Source organism: Medicago truncatula, chromosome 2 (genome assembly GCF_003473485.1).
Source record: "Medicago truncatula cultivar Jemalong A17 chromosome 2, MtrunA17r5.0-ANR, whole genome shotgun sequence".
NCBI classification, from domain to species: Eukaryota; Viridiplantae; Streptophyta; class Magnoliopsida; order Fabales; family Fabaceae; genus Medicago; species Medicago truncatula.
In genome coordinates this window covers 16,158,134-16,178,861 of record NC_053043.1, presented here as the reverse complement: position 1 = coordinate 16,178,861, position 20,728 = coordinate 16,158,134, and the positions used below count along the sequence as shown (strand labels likewise).

At 32.9% G+C, this 20,728-nt stretch overlaps 1 protein-coding gene across 1 annotated transcript; it reads right to left on the bottom strand.

Annotated features, from left to right (window-relative positions):
• Positions 1 to 268: 268 nt before the first annotated feature.
• On the bottom strand, positions 269 to 3,803 carry LOC11443603 (pentatricopeptide repeat-containing protein At2g34400). The gene is made up of 3 exons (XM_024776203.2): positions 2,808 to 3,803; positions 946 to 2,012; positions 269 to 588 (listed from the first exon to the last, which is right to left on the bottom strand). Exons 1-2 carry the CDS (start codon positions 3,686 to 3,688, stop codon positions 1,064 to 1,066), a joined length of 1,830 nt encoding a protein of 609 aa, XP_024631971.1. The 5' UTR covers positions 3,689 to 3,803; the 3' UTR covers positions 269 to 588; positions 946 to 1,063.
• Between the last annotated feature and the right edge of the window lie 16,925 nt (positions 3,804 to 20,728).

Here is a 20,728-nt window from a genome sequence, read left to right as displayed (position 1 = left end):
GATGTGAAGGAGCAATTATCGATGTGAGCAAAATCCCAAGTGCCAATGGTTCATTAGGGCTTTAATAAATGGGCCAAAATTGGTTTGTGGCCCATCACATTTCTTCATTTGGAGGAACTTCCTTTTTTAATGAGAGCTTCTTTTTCTACCACACAAATAGGAAGAATGAGAGTATCATGATTTTGAAGAATTTGGTCACATTATAGAATAACTAAATGAAAATAGAAAATAAGAACAAAATGAGAAAATCTAAGGTACAAATATTTTCTTACACTCCTGTCATCTTAGCAAATCAACATGATATGACCATTCTTTGTTGAGTATGCATGATGCCAAGAAAAATATTTATTTCAATTGATCTAAAATAATTGTTGCAGCTGTAACATATTGACCTATCTAAGCCTTCACTGTGAAAATAAATTTTAAATTGAGTATCAAAATTTTCAAGCACTCGTCAATGTCTGGTTGATAATGATATGACACATAAAGAAGCATCCTTTAAAGCAAGATCAATTGCTGGATCCCATTGGCACAATAAAAACTCTTCTCTCCTCAAGAAGTTGCCAGGTTTTGCCCAAAGCGCCTTCCCTGAACAGATTTGGCAAAGGTTCACAAAAGTGTCCAAAGAATAGCTGATGTAAAAGCTAGAGGCTCGACCTATGAAGCACAGACACACACGGGACAGAACACTGACATGTGGACACCAATAATAATTTAAGAAATAGAAGTGATTGAATGTAACTACTTATGCCGGTGTCGTGTTAGTGTCAGACACTTACACTTTTGGGACGCCAGACACATCTTCAATCTAAGGTGTCAGTGCTTCATAGGGCTCAACCACGTTGAATTATATAAATTTGAGCTTCTAGTTCAAAAGAATACAAGCATCAACGCAAAAATAAGGTTCCGACAATATATTAGTATGTGCTGTCAGAACATACTAACCTGATGAAACCAATTCAACAGATATGAATAGTTGAGCTGAAACTGATGAGTGCCGGAGAGTCCAATCTTGCCACTTCGGCAATATCCAATAAGACAACTCTTCTGCTCCTCATAAAGATTAATCAACAATTTTTGGGACATACCCTTCCTTTTTGAGCTCTTCATAGAGCAAATCTATTATGTTACGTACATCTATAGAGTCGAGGGTTAAGCCATCACCAGAGAGAAATTCACGCAATTGATTACCAACTTCAATCCAGCTACAACCAGGAGTTTTAGTGACACCATTCTCTCTCATCAATGCTCTCATCCTTGCTGCATCATCCCACATGTTCAAATTTTCATATATTTTAGATGAGATGATATAGTTTCCAGAATTTGAAGGATCCAACTCTAGTAGCATCTGTATAACTCGTTCACCTATATCTACATTTTTCTTCCTTTGACATGCACTATGTAAAGCACCTAAGGTAACGTTGTCTGGTTTTTCAGGCATTTTTTCAATGACATCCCAAGCTTCGTATAGATGACCGGCACGTGACAAAAGATCGACCATACAAGAGTAATGCTCAATTTTTGGTACCAATCCAAATAATGTGCTCATCATATCAAACAACCTATATCCTTCATCAACCAAGCCTGCATGCACACAAGCAGAAAGCAACGATACAAATGTTATATCATTCGGGCGGGCACTACCACCCTCATCTGACATGCGCTCGAACAGTGATAGTGCTTCCTTGGCTTTACCATGAGAAGCAAGAGCAGAGATCATTGCATTCCATGAAGCGTCATTTTTTCGGGGCATGTCGTTGAAAACTCGTTGTGCACTCTCCAAACTTCCACACTTGGCATACATATCGATCAATGCAGTAGCTACAAAAATATCATGCTGTAATCCTCTATGTGTTGCATATTCATCCATCTGTTTCCCCAAATCCAGAGCCCCAATACTGGCACATGCAGACAGAACTGCGGTCAGGGTAACTTTATTTGGATCGACACCATTCTCCTTCATAGAATGAAATAAAGATATTGCTTCATCTGCCATTCCATTTTGAGCATATCTGTAATGCATGTATAAATTACGAAAATTAATTAAAAAAAACTTTGAGATTGTAGGAAAACCAATTTAAGATAAAGTCACATAGAAAACAATATGAAAACGAACAAAGGATTATAAAATATATTTTCTAACTCCTTATGCATATCCATATATATAAAAAATACTATATACAATGGTGCTCGTACAAAGATAAAGAATATAGTAATTAATTTGGTTAAGATCAAGAAAGAGTTTAAGTACGTAGTAAATTTGCAATTTGGTTCGCAGATTCACTGCGTTTAGCAAATTGAAACTATTGGAAGAAAGATCAGATGGCTCACATTCTAAATTTCTGTTTTGAACCTGATCTACTGAAGTCAAAATGTAGGATTTAGCTCCTCTAATATGAGCAACACACTTTACAGGATAAAGTACGAAATTTACACAACTCCAGTACTCCACCATTTATATGATTTCTCCTCAACGGTTAAGATTACTTATGTTATCTTCTAAGGTGTTTCTCGTCTTAGAGAAGTCAAATTACTATATGTGAGCCATGTGATTTCTATTCAACCGTCCAAATGAACCACGTGCAATGATTGTGTGAACTCTTGAACACAGTTCCTGAAATATAAGTTATACCTAAGCAGCTAAACTAGTCCCCCTAAGTTCAAAATATGTAATTAATTTGATCAAATAAATATACTTTAAGGATTTAAGTGTAACTCTCATCCCTAAACAAAGGACTAACATAATTTACACTATATCTTTCAGCAACTAATTTAACTTTTTTATTCACTGCAATATATTTACTCACGCTGATATAGCTGCATTCCAAGTGATAAAATCTCTACTCGGCATGCCATCAAATATCCTTCTAGACGAAACCAACTCACCACACTTACTATACATACTAATCAAAGCAGAACCAATATACGAATTAACCTTCATACCACGCTCCACAACAAACCCTTCCACCCACCTCCCCAATTCCAAATCCCCCAACTCCCCACAAGCACCAAGAACACTCACCAAACTCATCTCATCGGGCTCAAACCCTGATTCCTCCCTCAACCTACCAAACACCTCCACCGCCTCCCTCGCAAATCCCAGCTTCGCATACCCAGACAACAATGAATTCCACGACACCAAATCCTTCTCAGTAATTTCATCAAACACCTTACGCGCAACACCATTTTCACCACATCTAAAGTACATTGTAACCATCGAATTCACCGTATGATGATCATTATCCAACCCAAGTTTAAAAACCTCACAATGAGCCAACCGGGCCATGCGAATTTCCTCTAAATTCGCGCACGCGAGGAAAACAAACGGAAATGTGAAGTTATTCGGGGAAATATTTAGGGTTTTCATTTGGTGGTAAAGGTGAAGGGTGAGAGGGTAATCATGCCAAGTAGTGGTGGTGGCACGAAGCATGATGTTGAAAGCATAGTCATTAGGGTGGGGGGTAATGTGTGAAAAAATGAGGGTGGAATAAGTAAAGTCTTTGAGGGAAATGGATTGTGAAAGGAGGTGATTTGGTTTGTGAATGGAGTGGATTGTGAATTGGGTGTGGATTTGTTGGAGGGTTTTTGTGGAGGGACATTGTTTAAGGAGGGATAGTAGAAGGAAGATTGGAGAATGGTTTGTGTTTGTGTTTATGGTTTTGAAGATTTTGTGCTTTGAGATCAGCATGTGTGTGATGATAACAACGTTTTCGTTTTTCCGATTTTGAGGTTTTGATCTATGCGCGCGATTATGGAACAATTGAAAAAAATTTAAACTGTAATGCTTAAAGAATCAGGTGACATATATTGGATGTGACAGACATTTAAGTTTTATTTTGTTGAAACATTATAAAACAGTCCAACAATGTTTTTTTTTTTTTTTTTTGAAAGAACAGTCCAACAATGTTACTCCTTCCGTTTTACTATATTTGTCGTTTTTGGAAAATAATTTTGTTTTACTTACTTGTTACTTTTAAATTACTACCTCCGGTCCTATTTATAAGAGAAATTTAGGTCAACAAAAGTGAATGTATTTGAACTGAATTTTTAACTAGATACATCAACTTTAGTTGACCCAAAATTCTCTTATAAATAGGACCGGAGGGAGTACAATGCAAAGATGGGTTTCTCACTAATTACCTTTTTGGAGTATAAACAATTTGAAGATTTTGTGTTTTGGAATCAACATATGGCATTTCACATGGGAGGGTATAAAGCTTTTCCATCATGGGAAAGTTTTTTTTTTTTCACTATTACATCAAAGAGGAACACATATTTTATAATGGTCTGCCCACACTATATCATCCATCAACATTCTCTCTCCTCCATTCCTCACTCATGCACCCATCGGCCACCACCACTACACTGTTCATTCATCTTCATGTCTTGCTTTTCAGTTTTTAATCGAGAATAACACAAAAATTCCTATGAATTCAACAAAAAATCCTATTAATCAAAACAATAGCATAGTGTTGTGCTGAATTGGATAAAGCTACAAACAAAAAAATGGGTCTTGATTTTTTCATTTGGGTTTCAAAAATGTTATTGATTGAGTGTGATTCAAAATATGACTTAACACCCATTAATAATAATGGTGAATAAAAAGAAAAGAAAATCGTAAATGAAAAGAAAACTGCAAGAACACGAAATTAGTTTTAATGAAAATTAGAAAGGGGAAAACGAAATTGTTGTGAGGAAGATGAAATTTGTGATTATGTGTTTATGGAAGTGAGAAAATTACAGCAAAGAGGAACAAATCTAAACCTCTCACACCCATGTTGAAATGCTAGAAATGGTGAATAAGATATTCATATATTCATGTTTGCAAAATGGTGATTCAAGCTGTTGGAATTGGATTTTGAGAGGTTGCTCGTGGTGGTACTAGTGTTGATGCGTGAAGGAAGATGCAAAGGAGAGAGAAATTGGTGAAAGAGTGTTAAAAGAATATAGTGTTGAGAGAGTATGATAATGTTTTGATTTTCATTTGATCTAATGGTCAAAAAAACTTTTCCATGGTGGGAAAGCTTTATACCTTCCCATGTGAAATGCCACCGAATCAACATGCGTGATGAGAATGTTTTAGTTTTGGCTTAACAGCAGTTTTCGCCCCCTAACTTTCACGAAGTTACGATTTTGGCCCCCTAAGAAGAAGAAAAACTACAGAACCGCCCCCTATGTTTTGCATCTGTGGCAGTTTTGGCCCCCAAGGCCAATTTTGACTCGGGGGGCCAAAATTGTCACAAATGCAAAAGATAGGGGACGGTTTTGTAGTTTTTTTTCTTAGGGGGCCAAAACCGCAACTTTGGAAAAAGTTAGGGGATAAAACTGTTATTAAGCCTTTAGTTTTTGGATTCATCGTTGTTGTTTTGGTGTGGTGCATCAATGCAATTTTCTCATACATAATCGCATGTTTCTTCGTTCTTTGGGTTTTTTCATATAAGATGTTTTGGGACTTTAGAACATAATTTCTCCCTTTGCAATGTCTTCGAAGACCTCTTAAATCTTCATTCATTGTCTTCCCAAATCTCAACAAGTCTTCAAGATGTTTTGTTTTGCCAATTTGCATGATTTCTTCTTGAATTACATTAAAACACCCTAAAATTGCTATGTTTCAAGGAAACTAGAATTTTGACTCGAAATGAAAACATTACAAAATATCCCGAAAACTATAGGTAATTGCTCTAAAGCTTCTCTATTTTGGATCAAAATTAAATAAAAATGATTGAAACATATGTTAAGAATAACGTAAGATGGCTTGTCATCAATTCTTCACTTTGTGTACCTCCAGTTGATGCTCCTACAGTTGTTGCACTTGTAGCTGTTTCTATTGATCATCGTGAAAAATTTACCACTAAAAGAAAGTTTCCAACACATAACGATTTGTTGGAGTGGGTCGAGAATAGGCAAGGAAGCTAGGATTTTCAATCGTTATTGGAAAATCTGATAAAGGTGGAAATGGTAAAAATGCATTTTTTACAGTGATATGTGAAAGAAGAGAATCATCTACCGAGTACAAGAAATTTGTCAAGCGTAAGATATTTGGTTCGATGAATGTTTATTTTGTGTGAGAGGTTATTTGTTGATTGCTAGTGATTGGAGCCTTAAAGTTGGTGACGATAAACACAACCATGGGATGGTAGATGAGTTGAAAGGTCAGAAAACCACTGGACGTCTAAACCCAAATGAAAGTATATACCTTCGTGACTTAGCAGACTCAAAGGTTCCTCTGATGCATATTCTGACCAATATAAGAAATATGAACTGTCTAACTTCAACTACTATCAAGCATATTTACAATGCATGTCAAAAATAGATAGCATTCTATTACGGGTCCAAGAACATAAATGCATATCTCATGAAATCATTGGTTGAGAATAAGTATGTGTTTCACTGAATGAAGTATGTTGATTCCGATTATATTAGAGATATTTTTTTAGCTCATCCGGATTTCATTAAGTTGTTTAGGGATTCCACTTACAAGTACAACAAATATTGTCTTTCTTTACTTGATTTTTTTGGCGTAACTTCTACTGGGTTGACGTTCTATATTGCATTTGCTTCTATAATGTCTGAGAAGGGAGATAACGTCACTTGGGATCTTGAGATGTGTCGTGATCTGTTGAATTCTAAAGATATTTCACCCAAAGTCATTGTCATTGATCGGGACAATGCTTTGATGAATGTTGTTGATATTGTTTTCCCATAGGCTAGTACTTTGTTGTGTGAGTATCAAATTGAAAAAAATGTTGGAGCAAAATGTAAAATAGATTGCAAACTTAGGTATCTCAAAGGGCGGGATTGGAAAGAGATCAAATCAAGAGTAGTGTTGAAGACAGTGATGGATGTTTCAGATACTATTGTGAATTCAGATACAGAGCAAGCGTATATTGATAATTGCAACTAATTCAGAATTGTATGTGACGAGTTTCCTAAATTTTTGAATATGTTGAAGCTACAATTTTGGGATCGGTGAAAGAAAAAGTTGTGACGTTTTGGGTCAACAAATTAATGCATATGTGAAATACAACGACTAACAGAGATAAATATGTGCATAGTCGGTTAAAAAAGTATCTTACTAGTAGTGTGGGTGTTTAATGTACAAACTAGTCATTTGTTAGACGAACATGATCATGATTGAACATAGGTTCAAAGGAAAAATGTTGTGGTATAAATTGATTATAAACCTATCAAGGAACACTTTACATTATCTTGCAAGCAAGGTTGATCGAGCAGTTGGGTGTGGTATGGATAAATCTAAATGTGGTTGCTTAATTTTCATCATATATACAATTGGTCCATGCAAATATGGGTTGTTTAACTTTTGATCCCTGCAAAAAAAAAAAAAAAAATCAATCCCTGCAAAATTTATATTTTAAAAAAGTCTATGACCCTACTTTGTTGATGAATTGTCCCATTTATATCTATATGGCAAATGATGACGATGTAAAGTTGGCCACGTGTCATCCAAGTGGCATCCACATGCCAATTAAGTCATTTTACATATTTAAAAATCAAATAATATATTTTTTGTATTTAAAAAACCAATTAATTTTAATTAATTACAAAATTAAAAAAGTAAAACAACATATAAGGGGGAAAATCTTAATCAAGTTTCCTTCGAATTTTTTTCTGCCCTTAAAATAATCGAAAATTATTTTTCCACCCTACTTTTTAATTTTTTTTTTAAATATACCTTACTTTTTCAAATTCTCTATCATCCCACAACCCCCTTATAAAATATCTTTTTTTTGTTTGGATTGATTATATCCCACAACTGCTCCTTCTGGGATATATTTTTTTTTTTGGATTTATTATATCCCACAAAATATATTTTTTTGGACTTATTTTTTTTAGTAGTCATGCATGTCAATTACATAGACCACTGATTATATGCAAGACACCACCAATATAGATTGTTAAAGAATACATTATCACTCATTCATCATGCAATAACTTCTTCTTCTTCATTAGTGGTTAGTTTTTAGTTTTGTTAGAGATAGGATTTCAACTCATGACTTCCTTTCCCTAAAAAAGAAAAAAAACTCATGATTTCTTTTTTTTTGTCAAGTAACTTAGTGGTTAGAGCTCACACAATTTAATTGTGGAGAAGTGGGATGTCCGGAGTTCAAACCCCAACCCCTGCAAATAACATGCAATATCCCTACCAACTGAACTAAGCTCACGAGGATAACTCATGACTTCTTTATAACTTCAATTCATATATTCATTACCAAACCACCTTATTCATCATATATTAAATATGACTATCATATCAGAGTTATACATATCATGTGAGAACAAATATTATATATGTTTCAAGTATAGAGTGATTGTAAATTTAACTCCTAATTCATATCTAAATTATGTATCTATTATCTATTAAATTGTGTGTTTTTTTTTTAAATTTTGTAATAGTAATAATCTAGTATTTAATGAAAAATTGTTGTTTTTAAAAGCACTGTTTTATTTCTGTTCGCAGACACTATTCGTAGGTATGTTTCTTTGTTCTTGTTCTTAATAAAAAAAACTTAAACAAATTTTTCATCTAAGCAAATATAAAAGATTAATTTTTTTGTCTTTCTTCAAATGGGTACTCAGTTTTTATTTTAATTTTTTTTTTAAGAGTAACATTCGAACCTGAAAACTTAAAAGGAGCATATTCCAAGTTTAAAACCAACAACGCTTGACCAATCCTAATGAGCTACTTTGTTTTTATGTTTATAAGTTCATAAATGTTTTCTTTTATTTATCTTTCAACCCATGTTAAATTTATCATCATTTTTTCGTTCTATGGATTTTTTTTTTACTGTTATTTATCTTTTAATCCATGTGTCCGTTTTTCCGCTCTTTTCATTGCGCTAACTTTTAAAACCTGTGAACGGTATTTATTTTATGAAATTTTGATTTTGATTAAAAGTAAAAATATGAATGTTTTTCGCTTTCAAATTATAACAAATCAAACTAATCATGATTATCTATTTCAATCACACCAACAATATAAGAAAAAAATATAATTTAAATACTTATTTTTTTAATGACACCAACAACAATCTTTATTATAAAACAAGTTGTTTATAATTGGAATAATGAAAAAGTAAATATAAATATACTCATCTAGTTTGTTACACTTTTTAAAAAAAAAAAAAAGGAAACAAATATGTACATATATATACTTATATCATGTTTGTTACATTTTCATTTTAATATTTGAATCTACTCTTATCAATTTGTTATATGTGTTATTTGTATTGAAAGTTGAGGGTAATTTTAGAAAGGAAAAAAGTCAGCCCAAAAGAATCAAAACATGTTATTTTCTCTATATATAGTATAGGTATAGTATATTGCTCAAAAAAAAAAAGGTATAGTATAGATTATTATTAAGTGCCTTCTTTCAAAAAAAATAAAATACCCATAAATGATAAAATCGTAAAAAATAATTAAGTTAATGGTGAAATAGGAAGAAAAAATATTGCACTAAAACAAAATATTTAAATTTTTATATAAGGTCAAAATAAGTTTTTTTTATAATGCCAAATATTGTTCTTGTTGTTATAGATTGTTCCTCATGTTGTTGTAGATTGTTCACATTTTAATGAGTTTTATTTAATTTTTAAATTAATAATCTAAACAATGTTATAAAAATGATAAAATTGTTTTAAATAAAGGGTAAAATTGAAAGAAAAAATTCAGCTCAAAAATTAAGTATTTCCTTTATATATTGTCATAGATTCTTCAAAAAATTACTCTATGTAAAGTTATGTCCTTTCTTAATGTAATCTAATCCTCGCATAGTATAGTTTGGTTGTTTCGAGTAACAATTGTTGGTGAGACTTTAATTATCTTATATCTAAACTCCAAATTATAGGATTGTATTCACTTGAGAAATCGAAGCTTTAATGCCAAAAAAATCAACATTATTATATTCTGCATTTCAAATATGTCTCAGTTTTTCCTGCAACCATTTGAAAATATAAGATGGAAAATAAAGCATTATTCGGGTGTTCTCTAAACTCTGCTTCATCCAAAGTGTTCTCACAAACTTAATATGGTCACCGTTTGTGCCTGAAAAATTCTCAAATGTGATTGTAATCCCACTACTAGAAAATATACATCTACCAATAGGGTTTACACATTAGTGGTCAAATACCTGATATGAAAAGTAAGGTGGCAATATCGAAATTATATTGAACTCTGTTGAAGGGGATACACATCGGTTGAGTAAATGCCTGAAGGGGAAATTAGTCATTGGACCTTTTTCACATTAGTGGAAATTACACTTGTAGGGAAAGATAAATGTGGTGGCATTTTGTAGTTTTGACGAACTATGTTTGACATCAAGCGCATTATACTTGCGGGGAAAAACTTATGTCATTTTTATAACTCACCTTCCCTTTCACACTTTTCACAATCGTACATCTTTCCTCTTCACCGAGAAACCCTAACAACAAACCCACTCTTCAATCACTCAATCGTAAATCACCCAAACACAAAAACATTTTCGTTTTCCCTATTCAATCAAAAACTGAACAACAAACCCTTTTCCAAACCTTTCCCCAAAAATCGAACAATAAACCCTTAGGCTCAAATCGATATGAATCGCCCTTAAGCTCAAAAATCGCCCTCTTAATCTGAATCATTTAGTGTAGCTCAATTTGAATCGTGAATCGTGAACTTAGTTATTGTTCTTCTTTCTCTCACTCACTCAAATCTCGTCGGGTCGATCTCCCTCGCTCTTTGAAATAGGTGAGTCTTGATGTGTGATGTGTGCGCGTTTTCCGCAAAAACGAAGCGAAAACCCACTTCTCCTACATGTACGGTGGTGACTTCTGATCAGGAAATCGAAGATGAAGATTAACATCAAGACTCTAAAGGGAACAAGCTCAAGATAATGTAATCACACTCTTAATTCAATTCAATTTGTTAGGTTTTTTGGTTTTTAAATTTTCGTTTATTTTTTATTATTGTGTTATATTTTTCTTCTCTATTACTGTGTTATGTTTTTGATGAAAAAAAAAGTTTTTTTAAAACTAACAGGATTTAAAGTGTTGGTACTTTCTGACTGGGGGAGTTATCCACGTTTAGTGTCAGATATGCCTTCGTGATTTAAAGTATTGGTGCTTCATAGCTAGCAGAATAGGATAGACTCCTATGAGCATAAGGTTTGAAGAGATAACGACATTAAATGTCTGGTGGAGAGAAACCATGAGAAACGCAAAATGAAGTTTGTTTAAAGTTTACATTTATGTATAATATATTAGATGCAATTTTAGTGCATGTTTGGTTCTAATTGAATTAATTATGTAAGATGGATTTTACTAGTTGCTTGAATATAAAGTTGTTTACGGTTGGATATGTAAAAGTGAGTTATTTAAAAGTAAAAATCACATTTAGAGTTAAAAGCTTTAAATTTTGAGGAAAAATCAATTTGACTAGAAAGTAAATGAAATATTTTCGAAATCTATTTTACACGTGCAGAATCAATTCTGGCTGCTCCAAATGGAGAGCCAAACATAGACTTAGTCATACAACTTAATTAAAATGATCAGTGAGTCCATTAAAATGATCAAGTACCGTATAGAACACAAAATTGTTTAATGTGTCATTTTCTCTTTGATCAATTGTCATGTTTTGTTTACTAGTCCTTACAAGAATTTACAATCTGACATTAATTAAAAGAAAAATCTAAGACAGAAAAGAGAGTACGTAAACATAGCTACAATTAATGTTCATTAACAAGGTGACAAGTAGTGACAACATATTACCTATATAAGCAAATCCAAAACCATTCAATAACCTAGGACCACACAGATGTTTGTTAACATTTCAACATCATAGTGAATTTTGGATATATAGTGGTTGAATATGATTCAATGTGACGGTTCAGTCGTGATGTAAATAGCTACATATAGTTAATTAGGTAAATTTCAGATGGTGAATAGATTGAAATATGAGACAACAACATTACGTAAGATATCTTATTAGGAAGATAACACCAAGTGAGCAAGTATAAAGATCAAGTTAAAATTATCAAGATTTGCATATCTTGAGGCATATATATGCAAGGTGAATGTTGTAGAAAAAAGTGTAAAAAGTCTTCAACTATGCTAGTTTTGTTGACATGTGGTAACTAGTGGAATTTAAGGATACTTCTAGTTTAAGACTCTTGCTAAAAAAGTGAGACTAAAAAAGTAGCTTCTTTTAAGTAATGTAGAAAATGAGATATACATTGTGAAGATAAAGTTTTGGACTAGTTGATAACAAATTTTAGTAACAAATTTTTTCATTCGCACATACAAAGAAATTAAGAAAAGCAATTGAATATGTTTGAATAAAAAAAATAAGCATGTTGCTCAACATTATTGAACAATATTAAAACCTAAAAATGGACATTCAATTTTTGTAGGAAAATTTTGCTTCTAGAGAATGTATGTCAAGCACAATGACATATTGGGACTGATTAAAAGATGACAACCAATATACAATGTTTCTAATCAGAAATAGTTGCAGATGATCACAACTATTCAACCGTCTTTAATTAGTATGTGAAAGATTATCCACCTTGAAAAATTTAATAGTTCTAACTTTGAATATTTTTTTTTAATAAATCTAACTTTGAATATTTAACCACTTATGTCAAACTTTTATTAGCGACATTCACATATCTAAACTTATCTCAAATGGATAGAATAGAAAATGATGATGTTTATGTGAGTTTAACTTAATCGATAGTGATAATGTACAATATAGATAGATGAATTTTTAGCAATTAACAAAAAATGGTGTAGAATAATTTTTTTTTATTTTTTTAGGGGATGGTGGTAGAATATATGTTGGTATCCTACAAGGAAATTACCACGAAAAATGCTAATAAAGAAGGGAAATTTCTTGTATATTTATTTATAAATAACAATTAAATATCACCAATCAATCAATATCTCAAGGTTCGATCTTTTGATTCTTTTTGCCAACCTACATACTTTTATGCTTTTTCTAAATTCTTTGTTCATTTTCCTTTCATAGTCTTTAAGACATTAAAAGCTAAACACTAAGTATAATTGAAAGTACCAAAATGTCCTTATTCCAACTACAAATTACAAAGGAAACAAGAAGTAGCTAGTGGGTTACAAAAGTGAGAAAACTGTGAAGGTACAAATTGTGGGTCCCACAACAATCACCCATATTATCCGGTTACAAAACTACAAAAGTGGTGGAACTTGTGAGTCTCTTTCTGTTTCACCTTGAAGAGTGTGTGTGTGGGGTGAGATGTCCTTATTGTTTTGGGTGGTGGTTTTATTCATCCCACATGATCTTAGGACAGCTTCATCTAGCTAGCATGAGCTACAAAATATTAACCTCAAATTCATTTATTTTATTTTTTTTCTTTCGCACCGGTTTCCGACTCATCAATGGTGAGCGACTAATCCGGCTCGTACGTATAGGCATGCACACTGGTCAAGCGTTGTTCCGCCTGAAAATCGAACCCGGTATTCCTCGGATACGTCCTTGGAAGGAGTTCCTTACCACTGAAGTCCAAGCAACTTGATTAACCTCAAATTCATTTAAGACAATTAAGAAGAAGAAAAAAAACAAGGTGGCAACATAATCTGCGACCACCCGAAATCGCTTCGATTTTGATTGAAAAACCCCGCTTTGATTTGATCGAACATGGGTTTGAGTTTTTCTTGATATTTAAAGTTTGGAAGATATAAGGTTATGGATGTTGATATTTATCCTACACTCGTCTTTGAACCTAAAATTATAAAATCTGAGTTTTTTATTATTTTTAATTTTTAAGTTTTAACTGAGTAAAAATTATTTTCATTATTTACTATGCAAATTTTAAAAAATAAGGAACATAGAAGATGACGTGACATTTTTAAAATTAAAAGTAAGAAACAAAAAATAAAAACGGAATTTGTTTTCTCCAACTTAACAGCTCTAAAGATCACAATCATGATGTCTAAGTCCTGATAGTCATTTGACTATCATGAGATACTATGCTAGCTTGTAGTATTATCATTGTCATTGACTCGTATAAGGGTTGATGGTTCACTGCCAAGTTATTTTTGTAGAAGCATATAGTACGATCTTAGCAAAAACACTAAAAAAAAAAGGGCCAAATAGCAGTATTACAAAGTGAAGGATCCTAAACAAGTAGGTGGATGGATTCGTCCACCAAATATGACAATAAAAAAAGAAATTAGGTCGATATGTCTTCAGCCACCATCAAGAATGAAGTTTCACCCTATCAATATACAATGGATAACCGCTTATTTTGAAAAATTTGTATGCTACACTCCTTCTAAATGGTTCAAGTACAAACCAATTAGAAAAGATGTGCACCCCTAAATTGAATGAAATGCATAACAATGTCAGATGGAATCACATTAGAAATTCCCAACCACTGTAAAATAGCTTACCATATACACCCAAAAGGATCACACTTCATGAATATATAATTAATTGGTCCATGTTTCCCGCAACCCCCATAACAAAGCAAAGACCCTAAATGAAGAGCTCTATGCTTAGTCAAGTTGTCTTTTGTTGGTTTACTTTTATCAAGCAACCACCGCGTGAAAAGAGAGTGAGAGACATTACTTTATTCCAGGTGATGTTCGCAAGAGGAGAATGAACATGTTGCTCTTCATAAGTCAATTGATTATATACTGCTTTGACAATCGTGAATTGGAAGAAAAAAAAATCCAAAATCAAGGGTCTTCTACTGAATTCTACAAAACAATGTTATCCAAGAAAGAACAACATTGCACTAACATATTTTCCTCCCAAGCTAAAAGACTCATTCTATATCTCCAACCCTCACCCCAACCTAGTTTCCTCAACTCCATAACTGAAATGTTTTTACCTACATGTAGGTCGAACAACCTATTGTACCGAGAACGTAAAAGACCTCCTTCTAACCAAGGAACGTTCCAAAATTAAGAACTTTCCCATTACCAACACGATGACCCATCCTTTTTGGACCATCCACCCTCAAACTCCCTGTCATCCTTTGCACACCGCATAAATCTTTCCACCACATAGACACCTTTGAAATCCCCCCACTAATGCACCCACATTCAACCCCATATTTGGCAGCCAAAACATTATACTGTAACCTATAGTGGTGGGCATCGGGTGGTTCAGTTCAGACCCAAAACTCAATTCGAACTAACCCACAAGTAAAGTATGGAGGCCCGTTGTTATACCCTGTTTTTGGACCTAAAAATACTGGGCCCAATTTCATTTCAAACTTTGGCAATTATCAAATTTCAACTGCACAGTTCAAATTGTCTCTGCCTCGCAGTATTTCCAATCACAATTTTACTTATGTTTTCCTTGCATAAAACTTTTCAAAATGTCTTTACTTGTCTTGTAAGTCATTCAAAAGTGTCTCTGAATCATTACATTGCTTTTTCTACAGTTTATTTCCAAATTTGCAAAAAGTCGTACAGAAGGGTATTTTGGTCATTTCCTGCAGTGGGACCCATTTTCATCCTTGTGACTGTCTCTGAGTCTTTTCAGATTTGTTTTTTTACATTTCATCAGCAAACCTTGTTAAAATTCATTTCAAACTTGCATCTGAGTCAGTGTCAAGTCAATTTGAGTCTGTTTAGGTCAATTTTAGCCCTAGGGGCATTTTGGTCATTTCACACAAAATTTTGGCATAGAGAGGTTACTTTGAAGTACCTCATTTAGGCCATTGGTTCGTTTTAGTCCGTTTTGTCAATTTTATTTTTGTTTCGCTTTACGTTTTATCAAATTTGTTTTTTAGTCCAATTTTATTTTTTAAATTACATTTTTAGTCCAAAAAACATTTTAAAATTGCATTTTTTGTTCTAAAAATTTTTTTGCTGTTCAGTCCTTTTTATTACTTTGCAGAAACGCCCCAAAGGGCATTTTGGTCCAAATTTTCGTATTAGTCCAGTCCCCAGTCCAGGTGTCCTTTTTTCATTGGTTCAGGTACACATGGCAGCATATAAAAGGGAAACAGTGTCAGATTTTTTTCAGGGGATTCCATTCACACAGTGCCACATCACAAACAGATCCAAAACTTTCTCTCTCCATTCTGTTAGATCAAAGAAAACAGAATCACCAAGAACACAGAAAAATTCATCAAACCCTAACACACAAATTCATAACAAAATCATCAAAATCCATTGAAGTTTCCGCAAATCTCAGAAGATTCGTCAGAAGAATCATCATCATCGATTTGTTTCCTTTCGCAATACGAGTGCGAATCCGTCACCGGACTCAAGCACGATCACGAAAGGTGTGCGAATCCGAGAAGAAGAAAGGGAAAACCGAATCTGTACCGAAACAACAAGAACGTGACGACCGCGAAGAACGCGAAGCCACAAGAACGTGAAGAACGCGAAGCAACAAGAACGTGACAACCGCGAAGAACGCGAAGCCACGAGAACGTGAAGAACGCGAAGAACACGAAGCAACAACGCCAAGCCAAGAGTCACCGCAATCGTGAGGTAACCGCCGCCGTTCTTCCTCTTTTCCCCTCCGTTTTCTTAAGTTTTTTTCATCAAGGTTCAAGTTTAGATCTACTCCGATTCAAAGCTCTTTTGAAAAATCTAAACTCGGATTCGAGTAATACGTAAAAAAGGATGTTTAAAAACGTAAAAAAAATTTGAATCAGAGCAGTTTCGAACTCCGGCGCGGAGGCGCCACCGTCGTCCGCCGCGCCGGAAAAGCCATGCCAACCGGAGAAGATGACCGGAAAGTTAGAGAGAAGGTGGAGCTTCTCTCTCTAAAAGAGAGAAGAAAGAGAAAGAGGAGTAACAAATGAAAAAAAACCGGATCTCACAGATATATATAGAGATTTAAACCGGTCCGGTTTTATTTTCGGTTTTACTCTCTCATTCTCAGCCTTCAGATCAATCTAACGCTTCCTGTGCTTCCAGGCTTTCTGATTTTGGTTTGGGCCTATTATTTTCAATTTTTGCTGTTTTTTTGCTATTTGCACCATGTTTCTTTGCTGTTTGAACCTCTGCATGCTTAAATTTGCTCTAAAAAAATCTCCAAAAATTATCACATATTTCTTGATGAATTTTCAAGCCTTTTTGATACTTCTCAATGGTTTTAAAATGATAAAAGAGAGTATGTGATATTTCTTGGTTAATTAGAGTGCTTAGGCATAATTTTGTGCATTTTAGTAGTATATTCCTCATGAAAACGTTGGCATGCGATATGAGTTCTTAAGACGCAATTTTTGTGATGAATTATCACTGGTTATGGGTGCAAATTGCTGCTTGTGTATAGTGTTTTTACTTCCCTCTTTGCTTTGCAATTAACATGCACTTTTACTAGTTAATGAAGTGCCAAAATATTGTGAAAGTGTGCTATAAATTCTAGCATAAAATGTGTCCTATTTTCCCTCATTTCGACACCAAACAAGACCTCTAAAATTTGTCATAATGAAGGAATTAGGGGTCATGCATGTACTAGAATTCTATAACCACTTTCATGCACATTTTGTCACTTTATTAGTCTCTTTTATGTCTTTTCTCTTAATATTTTTGTGCACTCCTTTTACTCTATGCTTTATTTTGACTAACTATTTCATCTCATGTGCCATACATTTCATAGCATTTCACTACCTCCCCCACCTTCTTTAGCTTAGCATTTATTTTTTGCAAATTTTAATTCATTTGGTGATGTAATTTGTTATCATTGGTTTGTAGCTTGGCAAAGAGGCCATAGAATGTATTTAGGCAATTTTTGTAATATGGACTATGGACACTATGATGCACCGACACGCACACACTCACCCTAGATGTATGCTTAGGATTGTATGCATAGATGTATGGCTAGGATTGCATGATTAGATGAACGCTTAGTTTCGAACACTTAGAGAAAATCCAATTTTTTCCAAAAAATATGCAAATAAATTCACTTCAAATATTTTTATAAAAAATGGAGTCAAAACTCCAATAACTTTTCCCTCTTATTTTCTTAAGTAAAACTTTTAATGAACTTTAACCATGCTTAGACTTCATTTAGCAAAACGATTAATTCCACCTCACACTTTCCAAATCTTATGCCCTTGAGGCCTCTCATCTCCTTTCTTCAAAATCTCTTTTCAAACTTAAAATCAACCAACAAAAACAAAAACCATTTTTGAGAATGAACTACGAACGGTTTTGATCCCTTAAAAGGGTACGTAGGCAATGAGTCAAAACTCATCCAAGCCGAAATAAAATCAAATCCTACTTCTTCTCACCCCCATTCTTAACTAATCACACCTTCTTTTTTACAAATAAGCAATAAAACTAAAGCGTAGAAATAAACTTAGGAGAGCGGTTCTTATGGAATACCATAATCGCTCCGGGTGCCTAACACCTTCCCGTAGCGAAAACGACCCCCGAATCTAGAACTTTTTAAGGGTTTTTCTCCTTTTACCCTTCCCAAGAAAAAAAGAGATATCAACGGTCGAAAGGTTCAAGTCCAATTAATGGCTTGGTACCCCAAAACCATGATAACACCCGTTACAAACCATTTGCATTCTCGGTTTTTGTTGGTTTTGGGTTCACAGATCGGGATTCAATGGTTTGGTCCAAATGAAGAAGAAGAAGAAGAACAACATATTAAATTTTCTAATCTTCCAGACTCTAATCCTTCTAACTCCTTGTTATAACAATCTTTTTTTCCAATATATCTAATTAATTTCGCGAGGATCCACACTCCCCCAAAACAAAGTTTTAAAAAGCGATCACAAAGTTATTTTGAAATCATGACAAATTTAAATTAGAGGAGGCACACCTCCATATAATAAGTTAGTTCGAGTGAAATGTCCAACTATCTGTGTTAATTCAATCGATGTTTACTGTTGGATTATAATACTAACTAATTTCACTTCTTAAAATGAATAAGTCAGAAATTATGAATTTAACTTTCGATCCCTGCATATTGTACTATTTCTAGCAACTAAGTTATGCTTACATCAACCTATTATAGTTTTATTGATTATGAGAAGTGTTATTTCTATTTTTCACAAAAACAAATTTTACCGATGTGGTATGTGTTCTTGGAAAAAAAACAATGTGGTCATGTGTTACGAATAGGAAAATAATACTCTCTCCGTCTTAAATTAAGTGTCTTTTTTTTTTTTTTGTCTCAAATTATTTGTTTCTTTTACAATATCAATATAACATTTTTTTTATTTTTTTCCACTTACATGCTCTTATTTATTGCATTTATTCAACTAATTATAATTAAAAACATCATTTTAATAAATAATAAATATTTTACTATTAAAATCAAAATTATTAATCATTTTTTTAATAGTGTGTATTAAACTTAAATGAAACACCTAATATGAAAGTGAGTGAGTGAGTAGTATGAGGCCCGACATGCAGTTGTTAAAATATTGTATTAGGTTCGGCTTTAAATTTATCGTGTTAGTATTAATAATTGACTGTGAGAATTCTTCACAGTTTTTTTAATGTCATTTATGCAGTTTATTTTTAACTTTTAATTTCCAAACTTTAAGATGCACATAAGTCATCAAAATTTTCTACATTTTAACTGTAGAAAAATGTTAACTTATGCACTAGTCAATTTTATTTTTTTGGGAATGTAATAAATTTTTCAAAATTACAAATAAATTGTTTTTTAGTACAAAATTTACTTTTATTGTTTCATTAACCAATCTCACATAGGTACTAGTTACTATGACCCTAAGAATAAGGTATTACACACTTTGTTTCTAATTAACTAATTTATTTAGTCATTTTACACATATTAATAAAAATATATAAATAAAAGTGACTAATATTTCTTACCAAAGTACATTTATGATGTACTTATCATTATCATAAATATAAAATATAATACTCTCTTTGATCTTATTTATAGGAGACATCTAAATTAACAAAAGTTGATGTATCTGATTCAGATTTTTAATCATACTCCCTCTGTCTCATTATAACTGTCATTTAAAACTTGTGCATGGTTTTTAAGAAAATAATTAGTTGGGTTAAATTTAATGGTAAAATTAATATATTTACTAGTAAAACTACAATTCAGTGTAGTTAGTGAAGTAGTTTTTTTGAAGGGGCGGTAGTAAAGTAGTTAAGTGGAGTGAAATTCAATAAATAAATGTATAATAGTGAAAAAAATTATAAATGTTGCATTAATATTCTAAGATGGTCATTATTTTGAAATAAAAAAAATATTAAAAGATAATTAAAATGAGACAGAGGGATTCTGTGAGTATAACTCAGTTGGTAGGACAATGCATTATTATATGCAGTGGTCGGGGTTCGAACTCCAGACATCCCACTTATTCACTTTATAAGGTGAATTCTAGCCACCAGACTATCTGACAAAAAAAAAAGACAAAGGGAATACCAACCCATTTTCGAACGAGATATCAAATATTACAAAAGAAATTACAATACAAGAATAGATGTTCCGTCGAAAACAATGAATTTAATAAATAAACATTTTATAACTAAGTGATTGAATTCAAATTGTTAACGAATTTTATTAAAGAATAAATTGTTTGGTTGAACCGACTTTAGTTCTGAAGTTATTAAGCTTAGATCTAAAAATGAATCTAAAGTTCAAATCTTAACTACTAACTTAACATACTCTCTCATTTTCTTTGTCAAATAATCTATTGACTAGAAATTCACCTCTCAAAGAGAATAAGTTAAATGTTCGAAGTTCGAACATTACCTCCATATATATTATACAATGTTTCTAATTTATGGGT

Excerpts from the sequence above, each read along its gene's own strand:
- LOC11443603 (XM_024776203.2), bottom strand. The coding sequence starts at position 3,688 with ATGCTGATCTCAAAGCACAAAATCTTCAAAACCATAAACACAAACACA. Across the intron at positions 2,013-2,807 it reads TGGAATGCAGCTATATCAGC|ATATGCTCAAAATGGAATGG; the intron begins GTGAGTAAATAT and ends CATGCATTACAG.